Source organism: Tauraco erythrolophus, chromosome 6, assembly GCF_009769465.1.
Source record: "Tauraco erythrolophus isolate bTauEry1 chromosome 6, bTauEry1.pri, whole genome shotgun sequence".
Lineage (NCBI taxonomy): Eukaryota > Metazoa > Chordata > Aves > Musophagiformes > Musophagidae > Tauraco > Tauraco erythrolophus.
Window position 1 is genome coordinate 31,861,523 of NC_141470.1, and position 20,313 is coordinate 31,881,835.

The 20,313-nt window shown below is 37.1% G+C and overlaps 1 protein-coding gene across 2 annotated transcripts in view; it reads right to left on the reverse strand.

Annotated features, from left to right (window-relative positions):
- The window catches only part of UBR1 (ubiquitin protein ligase E3 component n-recognin 1), a 74,021-nt gene that overhangs the window by 52,226 nt on the left and 1,482 nt on the right, over positions 1 to 20,313 (reverse strand). The window contains exons 2-4 of one of the 2 annotated variants that reach the window (XM_086613427.1): positions 9,506 to 9,762; positions 7,275 to 7,353; positions 5,044 to 5,154 (exon numbers count right to left, since the gene is read on the reverse strand). In XM_086613427.1, the coding sequence (XP_086469553.1) occupies positions 5,044 to 5,154; positions 7,275 to 7,353; positions 9,506 to 9,762 (447 nt within the window). Of the gene's footprint in view, positions 1 to 5,043; positions 5,155 to 6,498; positions 6,630 to 7,274; positions 7,354 to 9,505; positions 9,763 to 20,313 lie in introns of those variants that run through there. The other variant, XM_086613426.1, reaches the window with a different exon arrangement.

The following is a 20,313-nucleotide window of genomic DNA, read 5'->3' on the forward strand; positions in this document are numbered from 1 at the left end:
AGTAAATACTTAAGCTTCAGGTAAAACTTCAAAAAACAGCATTGTGGAAGAATGAACAAAGCGTGTTCAGATATCAAAGTTTAAAATTAATAACCATTTTTTAACACTTTTTTTAAACAAATGTGTCTGAGAAGTATTTTTACCTCATCTTAGACATGAATTCTTAAAATTATCAGGTTTTAAGGATACATTCAGGCAAAAAGATTTTATATTTCTGGCATAGTCAAGACATTAATTTGTAATCAATAGGGAATGGTAGACTCCTAAAAGCCTAGAGTGGAGATTCTAAAACAAAGGATTGCTTTTCTGAGCCCCCTATTACATACATATCAACAAGTTTTGTAAATATCTCCTCACTGTACAATTAAAAAAAAAAAAAAACAAAATTGAGGTTTAATTACTAAAATACAGTATCCTTACAAAAACCCTAATGTGCACCTCATTATCTCAGAAGTGCTAAAAACTCTGGTGTTTATATTTCATCTTGTAGATTGAAACCTGTCCTCTACTAAGGGCTCATTTTTAAAAGGAGGTCGTTCTATAGCTCAAACTCTAAACTTAATCTATCTTTTAAAAACAGCAGACAGTTCCAAAGCACGTTTTTACCACATTATGCATAGCAGACACACATATTGCAAACATATCCCTCTTCTTATTTGCTCCTACCTGATCAGATTAAGTTTATAAACACTCTAGCATGATGTATCCTCTGCACTTAAGAGTAAGTCTATGTTCTACAAATGCAGCTCAGGATCATACAGAAAAGAGTGCTTTTTGTTTGACACGCTGTCCTGGTTTTGACTGGGACAGAGTTTTTCTTTTCAGCAGCTAGAAGAGCTCCGTGTTTTGGTTTTAGTCTGTGATTTGTTATGAGCAGAATGTTGATAACACACTGATGTTTATAGCTGGCACTGAGACATCAAGGACTTTTCAGCTTCCCGTGTTCTTGCCAGTGTGCAGGAGCACAAGAGGCTGGGGGGAAACAAGGCAAGGGCAAAGGGTCCACAACTCCCCTTATGATTTGAACTTAGACTTAGGACTGAGGGCTAAATCGGCCAATAGAGTATTCCACATCATGCAATGTCATGGTCAGTATATCGATGAGCGTTGACTGGAAAGAAGGGCTTTTGCTCTTCTGGAGGCTCCCTCTCTCAGACTCTGACTGCTATCTCTCTCTTTCTCTTTTCGGGCCTCTCGCTCATCCAGGATTGAGGTTTTGCAGCTTACCTGCTTCAGAATCATTTACCAGGATGGGACAGGAGTTGGTCACCAGATGGTGAGCAATTACACTGTGCATCACTTGTTTGTATATATTATTGTTATACATATATTCATTTTATTATCACCATTATTGATTTTAATCTTATTATTACTAAATTGTTCTTATCTCAATCCATGAGTCTCCTTCCCTTTTCCCCTTTAACTCTCTTCCCCATTCCCTGGGTGTGGAGGAGAGTGAGCAAGTAGCTGCATGGTGTTCAGCTGCTGGCTGAGCTAAACCACAACACAAGCATATGATAAAATTCTATACTATCAGAAAACATGCTGGAAAAGAAGTATGCAAAATGTCTGTTCCAAATGCACTTTGAAACTCCTTTCCTTTAATAAGCACTATATGCAGAGAAAATTCCTACATTATGAATGCCCTTGATTCTCAAGACAGAGAACAAACTGTGGTAATCCAAACATCCATGAGCCTCTTCATCATAAGAAAAATCCCCAAACAAGTCTTTTTTTAATAAAAGGAAGATGGTCATGCAATGCAATTTATCAAATACTTACATATATAGTATATATCAATATACTGATGCATTTCATTATTGTAGTGGTTGTACACAAAAGGTTGTACCTTTTACTAGAGAGCACACACACTGACTGCATAATAACTACATATAATGACAACAAAGAACTATTATAATAAGTAACTTTCTACTTCTTCAAATTCAAAAAATTGTCTAGTTATATGTTTTCTATCATTCACGACTCTTGGGTAGCACCCATCGTAGGAGTATGTTCCAGTTTATTTGACAGCAGTTTTAACAGCTTTGGAATTGCAGAACTCCATAACAGAAGTGATGATCAAACAAATTCACTGCAAAATCATTAAAGACCTTATCAGAGACTGGAAGAGAAATATTACTCAAAGCAGCATGGGAGGTTCCATGCTTCCTCATCATCATAGGTATGATTACAGTTCTCAATAAAGTTTAAAACCAAGAGATACTGTGTCAGCTGCTGTCATTATTGATATGATCTATCCTTAAACCTCATCTCCACTGGATACAAATGGCCTGAAGAATATTCTGAGCCAGCTTATCTTCAACCAAACAGTAATAAAATGCTGTGGACTCTGAATGCCTGCAGTCTCCTCCCAAGCTTTGTTTGAACATGATTTTGAAAAAAGCCCACAAAATCTGGACAGTGTGATTTTAACAAGCGTTAAACAGCTTTTTGGGAAAATTTTGATAAAGGCTTTGGTTTTTTTTCCCCTAACCCCTAATTTGTTTTTGGATTATTTTATTCTTATGAAAAAGCTGATCTAAAGGAAAGGGAGGTAAAAAAGCAGAATATGCTGTCACTGATGCAAATACCAGATCTGTGAGATCAAAATCTATAACTTGCAGAGAAACAGGTTCCCCAGCAGGAAGTAAACATTTCATAAACCATTTCAGGGACCCTGGTCAGAGTTGTTGGAAGTAAAAATTACTAGTAGTCTCAAAAGTGCTTGAAGAACTCATAAAGATCTCATGGAGAAACCTAATATTTAAAGCTAGGAGATACAATCTATTTTGTTTAGAATCTCTTTGTTAAAGTTCTTAATGTGCCTTATAGATCCACGTTCATCCAGGTGTGATTTTTTGCGAGCCATCTGTCCCAGTTTTAGCTGGAACCGGGTTAGCTCTTCTTTTTAACAGCTAGAAGAGCTCTGTGTTTTGGTTTTACTCAGAGGCTTGCTCTGAGAAGAATGCTGATAGCAAGTTGATGTTCGTGGTTGGACGTGAAACTCCAAGGACTTTTCAGTGTGCCGGAGTGCAGAAGCACGGCAGGATAAGGGGGGAGCATAGTTGGGACAAGGGGGACACAATTCCCCTTGTGATTTGTGGTGGAACTTAAGATTGAGGGCCAAACTGGCCAATTAGTATTACATATCATGCAGCGTCATGGCCAGTATAAAAGTGAGGGTCAGCCGGACAGAAGGGCTTTTGCGCTTTGGCTCTTTCGCCACTTCTGCTCTTTCGCACTTGCTGCGCTTTTGCTCTATTGCCTTTTTTCCCCCCTCTCTCCCAGTACTCGCACTCTCGGAGTACTATCTCTCTCTCTGCCCCTCTCTATTTCGGGGCCTCGCGTTCGTCCGGGATTGCAGCTTCGGGACGAGACGGGCTTCGCATACGAGGGGGTGGTGAGCACCTACACTGTATTAAATCATCTGTATTAAATTGTTCTTATCTCAACCCACGGGTTTCCCGTTTGTCCTTTAATTCTCTCCCTCATTCCTGGGGGTGGGGGAGGGGGAGTGACCGGCTGTGTGGGGGGCTCAGCCTAACCCACAACACCATCACAGGCAAAATCCATAATGTGTGCTAGCTACTGTCTGTGAGACAAATCAGACACTGCTCACCTGAGGCATACGTAGTATCACTTATCTAGGAGTAATGGAGATGCTTTGGCTGGAAACATTTAATTTTCAACTGGAAGAACACTTCATTCTCAACTGAGACTTGAATATTTTGTCTTAAGACCATTACTAAATTTTCTTCATGATATGATAAGGACCTTTTAGCACTCAGCTAGAAATATGATACTTGTAACATAATTTTTCTATAGTATCCAAATGTGGCTTTGAAGCTGGTAGACACACAAGTTTTCTACTTGCCCTATGTCTTTATCAACAGCACTAGGAATCTAGCATTGCAAAAAAAAAAAAATTCCTATTTTACTTCAGAACACAAGGACAAAAATGAATACTTCCCAAAAAGGAACTGTTCTAGTTTCTTAGTTTGGAAGCACCTCTGGAATGTGCTGGAAAAAGTATTAAACACATATGTAGCAATGGTGACAGCAGTAAAGTTAACCATACTGTAGCTATTTTTGGGTATTCTAAAATTGTGGAAACAATTTGATTCTTTTGATTACAGGTTTTCATAAGTAATATGTAGGTATCAGCCACACACATATATCACATGGCTCAGTACTCAGTGATAAGCACTGCAAAGCAGAAGAGACTTTACTGAAGTAGAAGCAGGTGAACATTACAGTGACAAGCTCCAAGTGGTAATCAGATGATTCCTTCTTGGAGGTTCAACTATTTTTATTTCTGAAATCCATTAAGATTCATGATTTTTTGAAGGATGAACAAGTGAAGGAGAAATTTGGGGTCTATTTGTAAGGACCAATGTTAAGTTTTTTTTGTCCTGATTATCTCAGAATGTAGAAATTGGAAGAAGCAATTTCACCTGAAGCCTACATTCTCTTTGAGAACTACTTATAAGATGGTGTATTTCTCATTAATACGCTGCTTTATGAGGTACAATAAGCATGAGGTATCCTAGCATAAGAGGTTATTTTTAAAGCATAGGGACTTACTTTAGTCATAGTGACAGATCGCACATCAGAAGTAACTGACAAAAATTATTGTTCAGTAATGAAGTAATGTGGAAAAGAAAATATTATTAAAATCAAGTACTGTATCTAAACATTTACTAACCACTGGGAAACCAATTATTTGTAAATAAGCACTGAGTAATACAAATAGCGAAGAAAACAGCAAGGGACTGCAATTTTAATTCTGAATCAAAGACAGCATACACAAAACAGATAGATGGAACTGTTCTATTGGTTTTGCCTTCTATTTGGAGACAAAGGATGTCCAAGACATACATTTGACCCCAATAAACACCTTGACCAAGGAAATCCTGATTCAACTCAATTGGATCTGCTACATGAATTACACAATCTACATACTTTCCTACACAGGAATAAGCACTTTTTTTAAAAAGGCAATATTTACAATGTTTATTCTTTCATTTTAAGCAATATTCTTACTTCTTTTGCAGAACCTGATGCTCCAAGCTCATGCTTAGAACACAGAGGTCCAGCCTTCCATGCCTCTGTATCCCCACAGTCACAAAATCCACCTCCAGTGGAGCTATGCATCTGTAAAAAACATGTATTTCAGTCACGAAATACGCACATAAAAAGCAAGAGAAAAACAGAAATATGCGTTATTTAAATCAAACACAAGTATAAATACCTATTTACAGAACATGAGACTTCACACAACATGTTTTCTTTTTCTAGATAAAACAAGGCCTATCAGAGGAGTAGGGGAAAAAAATGTAAACTTTTTGAGCAGGAAAAAAAGAAGGAGGAAATACAGTTGCCGCTGCAAAAAAGCATTCAAGTCTTGAGCAAATTTAACTAGAAAGTAGGTCAAAAAGCCTATGACTGATAAATAAGTGCTTCATAAATGGCAAAATAATAATTTCTGGTTTCATTAGCAAAATTATAGAAAAGGTGCTTAATGCCTTCTTTACACATTAATCAGTGAAGTTTGAAAATAATCTAAACAAGAATATGTGTATATTAAACAGACTTAGTAGCACCTCTGCTTCTAACCAAACAAAATAAGACATAATCAGCATCTAAATACATTCTTGTAAATTTAACTTTGCATTACACTTTGAGAAGTACGAATTCTGACCCTTCATTTTGGCAAAATCGAAGACAAAACTCAGGCAAAAATAATTATCCTTAGCTTACTCTAACTCTCAATCCTAAAATAATTATAAAACCACTAAGTGACCTAATAAAAAGACATTCTAAAATTTGTTATTTACTTGAAACATGTTACAATAACCTGGTCTAATTAGACGTGCTTTGAGCAGGAGGTTGGACTAGGTGACCTCCTTAGGTCCTTTCAAACCTAAATTATTCTATGAATCTATTAAGAGCATAATCTGCATTCTTTAGATTTCATCTTTAAAATAGAAATGCAGCAAATCTGCTCCTATCTGACTACCTACTTCCATGGCTGATGTTTTTCCTGAAGTTACGAGGACAATAGCTTCTGAGCTCAGGTGTAATTCCAAACTGCTCTGTAATCATTATTGTCTATTTTCCCTGGTTTTCATCTTACCTCTCTGTAAACTGCGCATACGCATGTGTGTATGGAATTTATATTTGCGTTACCCAAGCAGTTTTGTACGTCTTTGAATCAATATTTACAATACATTTTCAGATTGGTATGCAAAGACTTATACAGAGGGGCAAAATTTTATTTTAGTCCCAGTAAATTTTGAGATTGCTGAGATCTTCTTCCGAACCATCTCTCATTGAAACATACCGATTTAAAGGGAATTTATGGCCAATTGATAATACAAGTAAGACAAATCTCTTTAAAGGATGTCATGTCAATGACTAGAAGGAATAGCTAAAAAAACACTAGTCCACTTTTTGGTCATGAAAGATAATTAAATTGAATACATCATGTTTCTGTACATTGTCTTGCTTCTTGCAGCAGAGTTAGACCAGCTTTAAAAATGACACTTTACGTATCGTTTGCCATTTCTGCTTCCAAGGCTGTTGAAATTACGGAGATCTCAGTGAAGAGGGCAAGCAAAAAAGGGGGCCTGGGAAGGAAACAGTAGATGATAGTTTAGGCAGTGAGTTAGCTAAAAAATTATTTAAAAGATCCTTCTTTAATTAAAGCATGGGAATCTCTCAATGATAACAGATTTGACTCAAAGAGAATCAAAAGGATATCAGAAAGATGATCGAGTTCTAGAAAAATCTCCTCAATAAAAAAATTGATGCTTAACATTCAATTTAATTTTATCACAGTCCACACTAAGCACAAAGTAGTTTATGCAAATCTAAATGGAGGAACGGAGTGAAAACGTAGAGACCACATCAGTGACATAAGCGCCGAAGTAATGGCCTTTGTATATGCACACTCCTAAGTTTTCAAGTACTGACTGGGACTCAGGACAGGACTATTTTCAGATTTTTGCTCTGACATACACTTCTGTGACATTACCAAAGAGAATAACCTATGCGTTCATAAACAGTCCCTTATCGTTTGGTTCTTGAATTAGAAAGTTATTCTTAAAACAGGCTATGCATAGTTAGAAACATGAGAGAGAATTAATTTGTAAATCCCAGATACTTTTTTTTTTTAAATAAAAATTACTAATCATTTAAATGCAGTTTATCATATCCTCAAAAAGTCTTGTCTAAAGCTACAAGTACAATTTCTTAACGTAAGATTTTTCTACCTTGTACCGGTGGTTCTTGTGAATGCTATTCTGGAAGCAGTCCATACAGAGTACACAAGTTGGATCAACTGCACAGTCTCTGCAACAAAAATGACAACTGGAAAACTTTCTAAAACAAACACATGGAATTCTCATGCACAAAAGAAAATGCTGCTCTGAGAAAAAAAAAAAAGAAAAGAGATTAACAATGGATCCAAATTATAAAAACATTGGCAACTCCACCTGACAAAGAGAAGATGAGCTTTCATCTTGTTAGGCCTGAACCCTGTACTCGAACCTGTCATACCAGATTCTATCAGAAACATGCTTGATTTCCACTTTCAAAATTTGTTAGTGACATATTTCTGGTTTTGCTAAGAAAAAGCAGCTGTTAGAAACCACGATGACTCTGAAGTGACCTTTATTATTGTTTCCAACAACCATAGCCAGTTTGCTAATGAAACTTGCTACACTTCTGCTAGGTTATGTTTCTAACTTTTAAAACAGTTAGAAGTTAAAATATAAAGATAACTCTTCTAGAAATGAGCCAAAGAATATATACTTTGAAATGTAATTTCAACATGTTTGAATTTCAAGCCATGCACTCAAATATCTGAAAATCCAGAATTACATGCATGGGCAATCTAATTCCATTTTTTATTATGCTCCACATACATATGCTTTTTTGTATTGCTTCTTTTCCTGAACACATAGCCACTCTCTTTTCTTTAAGTATTGTTTCATTCTATGCAAAACATGGATGACAGGTGTTTAAAGACAACATATGAAGTTTTGTTTTATGCCATTGTTCAACATCTAGTTCAAGCCTCCTTTACAATACAACTAAAATAGTATGGTAATTCTGATTTCAGAATGAATTTCCTTTCAAATCTTTAGATGATAATCATCATTACAATAATTTAATACTTCACTAACATTCATTTATTACCATAAATCTACTGCAAGGTGAGTTAAAAGAGAGAAAAATAAAGTCCAGAAGCGCCTGCTAGATTTGAATGTTCAATTCAAGACATTTAGATTTTAATATTTCAGAGTATCTATTATTTTTAGCATTTTAGAAGCCTAAAAGCAAATATCTATTTAGGTTCAGCTGCAGTAGTAAGTGCAGTATTTTGTACAAATACTACCACATTTTTGCAAGACGAGATCTTAAAAAAAAAAAGAACAAGAGACGACCTCTGAGAAATAAATCTTTGTCTTTTTGCCTGCTGTCATACAAGAACTCTGCAGAGGTAGGAACAGAATTATTGCTGTTACAGCAGCACTAAATTGCCTTGACCATCTTTTCCTTCATACAATCCAAAGTCACATTTGCTATCCACTTTCTAGCAAACATGTAGGACCTCCTCAAAGACCCTTCTCCTTTCATACCCAACACTAACTTATTCCTAGAAAAAGCTGAAGAGTAGGCAATTGATTAAAACCTTATACTGTAATTCAGAAAGTTTACAAAGAGCTTTCATTTTGACATTTCCTAAACTCTAAGGGCTGTATATTCTAGCCATAATAATATTCGTCATCCTTAATAATATTCTTTTTATATTTCTGATGAAATTTTCTAGGCTTTTAAAATAAACTGAAAACTACAATAAACTATTACAATAGCATCATATTAATACTAATGAATTGCCAGCACAGTTGCAATCTTTACATCCACCACGAAGACCTCTGGCTTTTTCTATTAATATATTAATAGTCATACTACTAATTACTATTTGTATTAGTATGAATTAACAAAATAAATTGTATAAAATCAATGGATTGCCACCTTTAATTTACTCCAGGATAAGAAATAAGGTGAAAAAAGGACCATTGGTCACACAGCTATCGCTTAAGTAAAGGACCGATGATGCTCAGAAACGCTGGACTCTGTTTCAGGCTTTGAAAGGGTGAGTACTGCACAGTGCAGAGGTTTTTATGCCTGTTCTCCCTCAATTCTGGTACACACCCCATACTTATATCCTATCATTCAATCTTTTTAACCAACGGTTTTCAGTACCTTTGGCATCCTTTCCACTTCCTTCCCCATTTCTCTGCTAGAGCCTGCTTTTCATACGCAATTCTCCTCACTCTAAAGTGGTTTGAAATGTGAATCAAATGTCACTGTCAGCTAAGCGAAGACCTACCATGACATAAGCAATGACTAGTTAGCAGCACGACTGATTTTATTAAACCACTTTACTGCATTATCTCACATGGGAACACTTATTATAACATAGCTTCGTTCTTACCTGCAAAAGTATGTTGTCTCCCCTCCTTTGAAAACCTTCCCACAGAGCTGGGAGGTTCCACTCTGTTGTAGTTTCTCCAGGAATACATCTGGGTCTTCGCCAAACAAATAACATTCCAGAGGGTATAATATTGCTGCCTGGACCATTTCTTCTTGTTTCTCCAGCAAGGGGTCCATTTCAGCTGAGTAAATATTTGGCACATGTTTTGCCAAGCACTGTAAAAACGTAGCTTGGAAGTTGAATCTTTCATCACACCACTGGAAGAAAAGTACACCCACAGGTAAACATAAATGAATAAATAAATTTAAAGAAAATAGTATTAAGCACTTCTACTGTGAATTCAGAACTCTTTTCCATATCAGAAGTCAGTTCTGCAAGCAATAAAACCCAGGAACACATGGTTTCCCAAGAACTTCTCTATTTTCCTTTCAGTACCCATCACAGTAACCTGTTCCTTTGAAGTCTGCTACTAAAGCACTCGGAGGCAAAAGTTGGCAAGTGCTATGCTACTGTAGAGCAACCTGCACACTAATTAATTTTCAACTACATGCTTGCCGACAGGCCAGTCAACACACAAATCTTGATATCTGTTCAGCCACCGCCAAATGGAAAGAGAAACAGCAGCAGCAGCAGCAGAGGGTTTCCCTGTCTTAGATGGGAATTAAGTTTGGGATTCATTCCTTAGCCTGCTGACAGTCACAAAACATGCAGCAACTTAAATGACTTGGAAATTATTAACCTTTAGTAAAATCTTGTTGAAACTGGTCATTGTAGTTCAACAGTTAGTAAGGGAGAAAGAAGTCTAACTGATTATATCAGCTTAATTTCCTTGGGAAACCAGACTAAAATGCAATTTCATATTTATGAGACAATTAATAAAAATACTTATGTTTTGGTTTGAGGTTCTTAAATTAAGTCCCTAATTTCACTTGCAACTGCTCTAGTTCTCTGAACAGTTCTCTCCAATTGCTCTATTTCTGTCCTTCAAGTCACATTATACCCATTATTTAGAAATACCTTTTGGATTAGCTCACTGCAAATCAGATAACAAGTCTCCCCATCAAGGCTCCTAAAGACAGCCTCCTTTCATACACAACCTTGATTTATGCCCAAAAAATTATTTTTGCAAGAAGAAAAACGTAGGTAACTTCACAAACAGCTTTAAAGGAAATTTCCTCTAGCCAGCAAGCAAGAGAACAAGCAAAGCAATCACCAAAGAGTTTGGACTGAGGGAAAGCTCAAAGTAGCAGACTGTCCAACTTTTAAAAAAGGATGAAAATGCCCAACATCTTATGTGAAAGGCAAAAAAACTGATTTCTGACTTAAAATGAAACCTACAACAATTGAATCAATGGATTGCTCCCCAAACTTGACAGAGATAAGGGATTAAATAACAGATCTGTAAGGCTACAGATCCTAAGTTTACCATCTAGAGTAGAACAGTTTTCCAAAAAAATAAATTCATTGAGAACAGATGCAGTGCAAAGTGCTGCAATCCCAGTACTCTGAAAGCCAGATCTGCAAACATCATGTAGAGGTTGCATATTTGTTTTCTGAAAAATTGTATGCCTATCTAACATAGAAAAGTACAAAAAATGTGTCTACATACAAAATCCAAACAGAAGAAATAGAAATGAGATACCAGGTTGAAACTGCATGGAATAACAATAACATACATTACCCAAAACTAATCTCTTAAAGGACATTTGTTCCACATGGTAGTCACTTTAAGCACCTACTTTATGGCTTTAATAAGACACACCTCACTTCTCGTATGTTTGGTTTTAGCCCGAGGCTTCCACTGATATTTTGGCCATCAATCTTCCTTAGCATTACCTTTAGGTAGTCCCTTACTGCATTTATCACGGTGATCCATGCACTCAAAGTTATGGAAGAAACTGCATTGCAGACACTGATGAAAAAGAGGAACCATGAGCAAATTTGTCCTCAAATTGTCCCAGAACATCCTCATTTTATAAGTGCAGATTGACCCGTCTAATCAGATTTCTTGAATCACAAAACATTCAACACATCTTCAAATATCTGAAAACGAAGGTTCATGCATGAAGTGAAGGGAACCATTCATTTAAAATCCAATTCTAACAAAAATTCTAGATCAAGAACAGATTTATTACTAGAGCAGTAAGTAGCACTGTGATCACCATATCGGTCATAAAAACTTTAGCATACACATGCATGTAAGATATATGCATTCTATACACCTACATGTCCAGGCACTCAAATACATAGGTATTTATTTATTTTCATGTATTCACTGTGCTAAAGAATGAAAGCAAAAGGAAACAAATTAGCTGATTGCCTTTTTATTTTGATTAATTTGTTCAAATTTTCAACTACCTAGCAACAATTTTTTTAATAAAAATTATGCTTAACTGGGGCATAAAGATATCAAATTGTAAAAAGCAACTGAAATTAAATCCAAGTTTACCAATTACTTGCAAAAAAAACATTAAAGAAAAACATCACACTTAGCTGGGGCTTCTCAGAAAGATATCAAATTGTAAAAATTAACTGAAAACTGAATTCCTTAATAATATGTCTATTTTTTACATGTCTGATTTAAAATGGGTGGAAGTAAATTATTCCTATCATAATTGAACTCCATAATTCAATGTTCCTCCTCAAACATGTTTATCCACTAACTGTTTTTTTGCCTTTGTTTTAACTTACCTATACTGCACTACAGCTTTAGCAAGATCCCCATCCCATTTGGTTACTGTATTTGTGCAAATGGTGGGGTGTGACCCCTTGGTAAGCTCTCTTTCCAAAGCACAAGAGAATCTCAGTCCATAGCTCTTCTATCTTAATAAACCATGTTCCCAAGAGATGACGTAAGTTTAGCTCCTGCATTGTTGGAACAGAGCACATGGCAGCTTCAAGAAACACAGTGCTAAGCTTTCCTGAAAATCTGCCAGAAGCATAGAATACGTTCTCACACAGTCTAACTCACAAGCATTTCAAGCATTCCTGTGCAAAGCTTTTAATTCTATTTAGATGTTGTCCAGAGAAGGGAGGACAGGAAGTAGGGAATGAGCTGGAAGAAGGGAAGAGAGAGAACTCCCTCAAGCAGGCTGGCTGCCTTCTAGTAAACACACTAAATTATATCCTTAACAGATACATCACCCAGGAAATATCCATTATATTCACAAGAGAAACAAGAATATTCTTTTTCTTATTTCTAAAAGCCGCATCAGGCTAAACTTCAGACCTATCCCATACCCTCTGTGTCTCCTAGGAGAAGTAATTTATTCCTTGCGTCAAAATCCATTTAGCATATTCAACTGTATAAAGTTACACACAAAACTATCAAAAATATAGAAGTTGCCAAAGAAAGCACACTCCTAAGTTAAGATTGACTGTCCAGCGCTAACTTGGTCCCTTTGTGCATGCACACTGCAATTCAGGTTTGAAGACTTTCATTACAACTTGAGTAGTCCCACCTTCCCTTTGCTCACGCTCTCCTCCACCCGAGTGCATCCTACCTGTCAAGTGCTCAGTTGCTACAGATACGAAAGCCATATGGATAAATAGTTAGTTTTTCTTTATTGACTGTATCTTGACTAGTGAAGAGGAAACAAAATACTGTATTACCATCATCAATTAAGTTCTAACCATTCCATGCAGGGGATGAGCTGGGAGTCGTAGAAAAGCCCAAGAGTTGTGCAAGACAGCTGCAAGCAGAGACAGGGCTTGCACCGCAGCTTTCTGCCCAGCACTGGCACAAGCTGACCTGAGAGGTTGTGGAGTCACCATCCTTGGGCATACTCAAAAGCCAACAGAACACGGTCCAGGGCAACCTGTTCTAGGTGACCCTGCTTGAATAGGGAGTCTGGACAGGATGACCTCCAGAGGTCCTCTCCAGCCTCAACCATTCTGTGATTCAAATGCCTTCACCAGGAGAAATCTTATTTCTTTCTCAACTTCTTCTCATTTCTACTGCAAGTAAGCTCTACAGAAAATTCATCTTCCAAATTTGATTCCACTCAAAAACAAGTTTGAAACAGTGTATGAAAGAGGCAGAGGTGATGAACAATTAAGATAAAAACATAACGACGAAACTAAAACACCAATATTGGTCAGCTCCCCATGGGCCCCCGAGACTCACACCCTACTCACCAGAGGCCATGGACTGTAACTCTCAGAGGAAAGCCCAGAGGAAGCAGGCCTGAATACACTCCACTCCAACTGACACTATTCCACTGGAAAACATTTTTGGGCTGCAAACTTAACTACTGAAGTTAAAAAAATTCATCTCCACATACATTTGGAGTAATTAAGGCTTCACCTCAAATTTGAATTTTGAAATTTCTCAGCTTTTAAATATCTAGATTAGCAATCTTAGTAAAGTTCTTCTGATTGGCTTTTTGGTCATTTTCTCATTTGTATTAAAAATTACCTGAAAAACCAGCCATGCCATCATACCTACCATACGGATATGCGCAAGGCCCACAAATAACATCATCGCAAACAATAACCAGAACGAGCTAAGGGAATAATCAGGGCAGCAGCACACCACCACCTTTCCTGGGGAGGAAGAAACATCCACATCATGTCAGTGGGCTTTCCCAGCTACTAAAAACAGCAGGCCAAGGTGATACTCGGGAACCCAACACTAGTGAAAAATGTGTGTCAAAGACATGCGCTGTCTCCTATCTCTTCTGTTACACTTCATATTTCTAATTCTCCAGCCCCATCTCTTTTCTTCCTTTAATCGTGCGTTCCTGTCGTATTCTCCTTTTATAAGATGACAATAATTCTTAAACTGCATGAAAAAGGAAGATGAAGGGAACCAGAAGGAGCTGTAAACTTATGTTTTTCAAGCATAAGCAGTTTTGTCAAAAGAGCAGAGACGGTATCCATTTTGTCCAAGCCATTTGATCTGTTCTGTATTACAAAAGCAGTAATCTGTAATCTTTAATGGCTTTTCAGAATAGTATGACTACAGAGTGGTACCACACACCATCACTTGAGAAAGAATCATTAGGAGATAACCTCTTATCTTGTATGTGGGAACAAACTACTATTTCTTCCTATGTGTAAGCATCCAGAGATCTTTCCCAAAAGCCTATTCCAATCAAACACGCAGTTTTAGTCCTATATCTAAAAGGACAGTTTGTAGGCTTTTTCCAAGCCTTTTAAAAAAACTTCACGTTAGAAAAGGTCAGAGCATGAAGAATTGTATTTGTCTACAAATACTGCTATAAAAAGAGCAAAATATCTGTCATTGATACATCAATTATATCCGTATCCAATTTTGTCATTCACAAATGCATTCATTTGTAAATACTGCAAATAATACTGAAAGCTAAGTAAGTACATAAGGAAAAAGAGAAAAAAGTTAACAAACTCTCTCAATTCACTCTGCACCTATAGATCAAGCATCAAATGAGATTTCTCACCACTATGACAGAATTTCTTTACCATTGCAACAGGTTTATTACGTACATTGATCCAGCAGCCATTATATCCATGACAGTTTTTGGTTTACATTCTAAGCACAGTTTGGTTTGAATTTTAAAGTCTTTTCAAACTAAGTTTGCATTAGGCAACCCTATAAAAAGCATCTCTAACTTAACTGCACTGATTGACACACTGATGTTTTAGTGCAAAAGTGACTGCATAAATTTCAAGATTATATTCCTAGAAACATACACTAACCAGTGAAATGAGAGAATATTAATATTTATAAACATCAAATAAATTATGAAGGAACATTGTCAGTAGCACAAAACAAAACCTGCATCTGGTCCAATATTCCAGTTCAAAGGAGTAGTAAAAAAAGTTTAGTACGTGTGTGACACAAATCAGCCAAGCATGAGATGGCAATACCAGCTGCCCATCCAGACAGCTGGAATAGAGGCACTACCACCTTCAGAATTTTAAAAGTAAATATAGTAGAATTTTAAATAAAATTACTTTAAATAAATTTAAATTTAAATAAATTTCAATTCCAATTACTTTAAATAAATTTAAATTTAAATAAAATTACTTTAAATAAATTTAAAGTAAATATAGTAGAATTTTAAAAGTAAATATACAAAATGCTGGGCACATACTGTTTTCAAGCAGGTCTCATTCAACATAAACACCAAATGCAAAAGGCTGCTTTACTTTAATGTACACAACAGTTGTTACTAGTCAAACTGAGATTAGCAGGATAACAGATCCCAGAAAAAAATTTATTCTGATATTGTCTATCCAATTGAGCAACCATAAAAGACATTTTAAAAGGACAAACACACACAAGTTTTTTGATAAGTATGAAGAATACTTAAAATTTCTTTAGAAAGCAAACTTCAAAAGATGCCTGAACCAACCTTTTCGTATAAGGTTCTGCTTTTAAATTTTTAGTTCAATTTTTCCTTTTGCTTATTTTGGTTTAAAATTATCAGTTTTCTAATGCACTGAAAATAAGATCCAACTGCCGTACAGAACACCTAGGTATCATTTTTAGCAAAAATAACAAGGAGGCAAGGCAACCTGTTTCAACCTCAAAGATACATATTCCCCAAAGAAGAGGCTTCAAAAATAAGCACTGGAAATTAATTAGCATATTTGTGCCTCTCTGCCTTAAATCAAACTGAATTTTTTAAGAGTATAAATTCTACTACCTCAGGAGGGGCACAGTTCAGGGAGTTAAAATGGAAGCTTACTCTAGTTTTTGGTCACATAAGCACTACGTAGCTGTTCATGAAGTGTTTCACATTCTCCAACAAAGTACAGCCACTGTTTTAGTAGAGAATTAATCTTAAAAAACGACCATCTAGAATTCAATTACAAAACATCTGTCTTCTGACACGTCATTGACATGGCTCCCCTATATAACATAGCTGGGAACCAGCCATGCACCAAACTTTGGTCTGCTCTGAATATCAGCAACTACATTGAAAGAAGCAGGTTTGGTTTCAAAAGTTATTTTCAATTGGCACAACACGGGTAACATGCAAGACTGTCTAACACTGGCCTAACAAAACATCAACTCTGACCTGAAGACATAAAAGAACTGTTTGATCTCTACATTTACTTAAGCTTTGGCCCCTAAGCCAAAGTAGAATGCCAATTAATGTTAAAAGATGCTTTAATGATGCAGGTGTTTGCCCACTGGGAACGAGACTCATAACAACAGCACAGACTACTCAAGCTCTGTCTACAGCAGACTCTACCTTGATTCCAGTAGTCTCCAATGACTACCAGTTTAGCTGAACCAGAGCAATCCTGTGACAACCAGAGAAGCAAAAATAACCACCAGCACCATTGGTTACTGTTTTGGCTGCTGAACAGCTAAACTAATGTCCTCTTCAGGGTAAACAACACACAGACCCAGGCTGTTCAACCTCTCTTTGAAACTGCAGGTCAGGCGCCAGTTTTAAATCACACTCATCTCCAAAATCAGAAGAATGCAGCTTCAGTTCACAGGGGTAAGCAAACAGATGTCCAAGGAGACATCTGAAGTGAAATCATGGCTTGTAGTTCTCTCTTGGCCACACTGTAGATATCTCTATCGTACCGCCTACCAACTGGACACTCTAGCCTAAATATGCTACAAAATTAGCCAGATACTACTAAGTAGGTTTGAGAGGCAAACAAAAGTAGCCAAGTATTCTAAAACTCCCAAGTCTGGGACATGCAATCCAAACACCTCTCATGTTCCAAATTTTTTGGTCAAACCTGAATTAGGTAGATAGCAATGTACAGTTAACACGTCAACACTAAGGGAGATAGGAATTCAGTATCAGGCAGCAAAGCAAAACAATATACAAAATACATATTTAAAAACGAGTCATTCTCCCTAGAAAAATAGCAAAATCTCACCTTTGCAGAGTTATTTGTAGTATTCTGTGAGACTTTAAAATAGATTTTTTGCTTAAATTCTATTAATTTGACAGATCCTTTTTATTTTGTTTCTAGAGAAACAAAGGAAAGGCTTTGATTCTTTTCTTGTTTGATCCTTAACATCCATGCTGTGGTCTCCTGCCCTTGAGGGAACAGAATCTCTATCAAATTTCTTAGCACCAGACCGCACTTCAAAAATTGCGGCAACAGTGGATGTTTATAAAGTAGTAATTAATGTGGTATAATTATGTTTGAGAAAAAAAAAAACACAATACACAACACCCCCCCCCAAAAAAAACTCCAAACAAACAACCTGACAGTTGTTTATACTAGGTTTTTATATTAACACCTATGTACTCAAACATGTCTTGCATGCACCCAATTTTCCAATTATCATGAATTTTAAGATTCATTGTACATGTAGTCCAACTCTGCAGTGAATGAATGTGTAATAAAATTCAGGTGAATCTATCTGTATCTAGCACTGACTCGGCATCTCCCAAATGCTCTCCCTTATACATCAAAACCAACCTGCTTATCCCTAGCTTCTCTACTGCTCTGGGATCTTGAAGACACTTAAACAGCTGCATGCTACCAGAAACATCCACTTGCAGCTATGTTCTCCTGGAGCCACATACCTCTGGCAGCATCATAACAAGCAGAACTACGGCAGCCATAATTTGTGCACTTCATGTGGACTTGAGCAAAGATGACAGATACCTTCACAATCGCAGTTTACTCCTGCACTAACAAAAGCCACAAAAATTACCAAGTAGTATGAGTAAACATGAAACCAGATGAGGAAGGAAAAACCACAGCGTTGCTCAATGCCATAAGAAAATGAAAGCACTTCGACAGAATGATAAATATATAAGGACAGAGGCAGGACCTCGGCAATACTCCAGTTACCTGTTGCAACTTCATGGACTCCCTTTCTTGGACACTGATACAACTGTACCGTATACACTGTTCTGCTAATACACTGCACTGTTCTAAAACCAGTGGCTTTGACTATATCCAATTCAGGGCTCACTTACACAAAAGGATATGCTGGTTTACCTAAAGATGAAATTTTAAACTAATTTACCTTAACAGAAATCGATGTAAAATCATATAGACATGTCATATTGTGTAAGCAGGTTAATTCCATTTACGAGATGTGAGCTTTAAAACTGGAAGAAATCACTGCAACTTCAAAATAAGATGCCTGAGATTTCATTAATCTCAAAAAATAATATGAATATCCCCTCCATATTACTACTTGATTACTACACAGCTCAGAAGTAAGGCTCCTCATATGCATTTTCTCAACTATACAATAGCACTGAATGACACAAAACAAGATCTGAAATACTTTAAAACGCGCCAGCAACTATCATGTTTTGTTCTCTGAGATTGAAATTCAACATCATGTTATTTTCCTGCCTTTAAAGGAAATATCCTAACAATAAAGCTTTTCTCTTCTTGTACACCACTACTCCACTTACATCTATACTTTTGTATAGGATGATGTATGGTATTTGACCGATGACAAAAGATGAGACTTCTGAAAAAAGTCCCTTTTCTTCACAAGTATTAATGAGAAGGTACACATGTCAAGCTTTGAAGATTTGGTATAAATTAAACTCTTCGAAATATTTTAATATCTAAACCCCACTAATATATTCCAGACGGCAGCTATCAAGGCAGGCAGGAGTCAAACTGGAATTTGTTTAGAATACAGATCAACAAACAGCCATAGGGCTGAATCCAGCCTGCAAAGCAGGCTTTTCTTAGGACAGCAGCAATGCCAGCTGGCCAACTACTAGACAATCCAAGTCCAGCCCATCAGCTAGCCAGGCAAACCACAGAAGCTTTTGAGAAGGAAAAGAAAATAAACTTAAGTTTGGTAGACAGGGTTCACTACTAGATGAGTGCTAGTGGAGCCCAAAATCAGCTCTCTCTCTTTCAGGGAAGCTCAGCTCAGGAAGCAATACAGCCATACAGAGAAGAAGGCAGCAGAGATAGCACCTGGCATCAACTAATGCAGTGAAAAGCCAACTGAGGTATTTCCAACTACAATTGTCCAACCCGAAGAGTTAGAGTTAAGTGTACAAAAGAAACCACTGAGTTGGGCTGGACACAGAAGGGTTTATTATCCGAGTCATCACCATTTGTTCCAGAATCAGGCTGGCTCCTGCATATACATCCAGGTAATTCTGCATCATGCACCCAGCTCTCTGGGAAGGTTTACTAGTCATGCAGCGAGATGTGGTGCTGCACTGCAACCAACAGTACCCAAAGCCAGAGATGAAAAAGGAAAGCAAGAGTCAGTCTGACTGGGCTGACACTGAGACAAATTTGACAAGCTCGGTAAGGACAAAGCTCACTCCATTCAGCCAGTTGTTTCTGCTCCACACACCCTCAACTCTAGCACCACAGTGGAAGGACTTTCAGACCAGCTGTGCACAGTGAACACACAAGTCAGTCAGGACATGTTAGTTCCACCTAACTAGTACCAGTAAACCGGATGTACTGCTTCCACATTACAGCTGTCTCCGGCATCAGTATAGCCAGCTTTGCAATCCAGCTACATGGACCCTGTCAGACCCAACCTAAGTTCATATCCTTAGCTCCCCTTCTCCCTTAATATAATACCCTCATCCCATACTCCCTGTCTAAATTCCTGCAGTTTGCTTGGATGCGTGGCAGACAATACAGCCTGGGTGGCAACTTTCCCTCTTGGAAGAACGGTAATTCTGGCACAGAGACCCTCAATTGGCTGAAACCACATAAAAATTAAGACAACTTAGTGGACCAGCATCAGCATTTGAGCAGCTGAGGGTTTCTTCAACATCCTTCCCCATGTTTTTCACAACACCGTTATTATCGGTTTTACCCATTGCCTGGGCTAATTCAGCCACTTATATCCCCAAATAATGAAAAACTGATTGCATTGCTTCCCTGCTGACTGC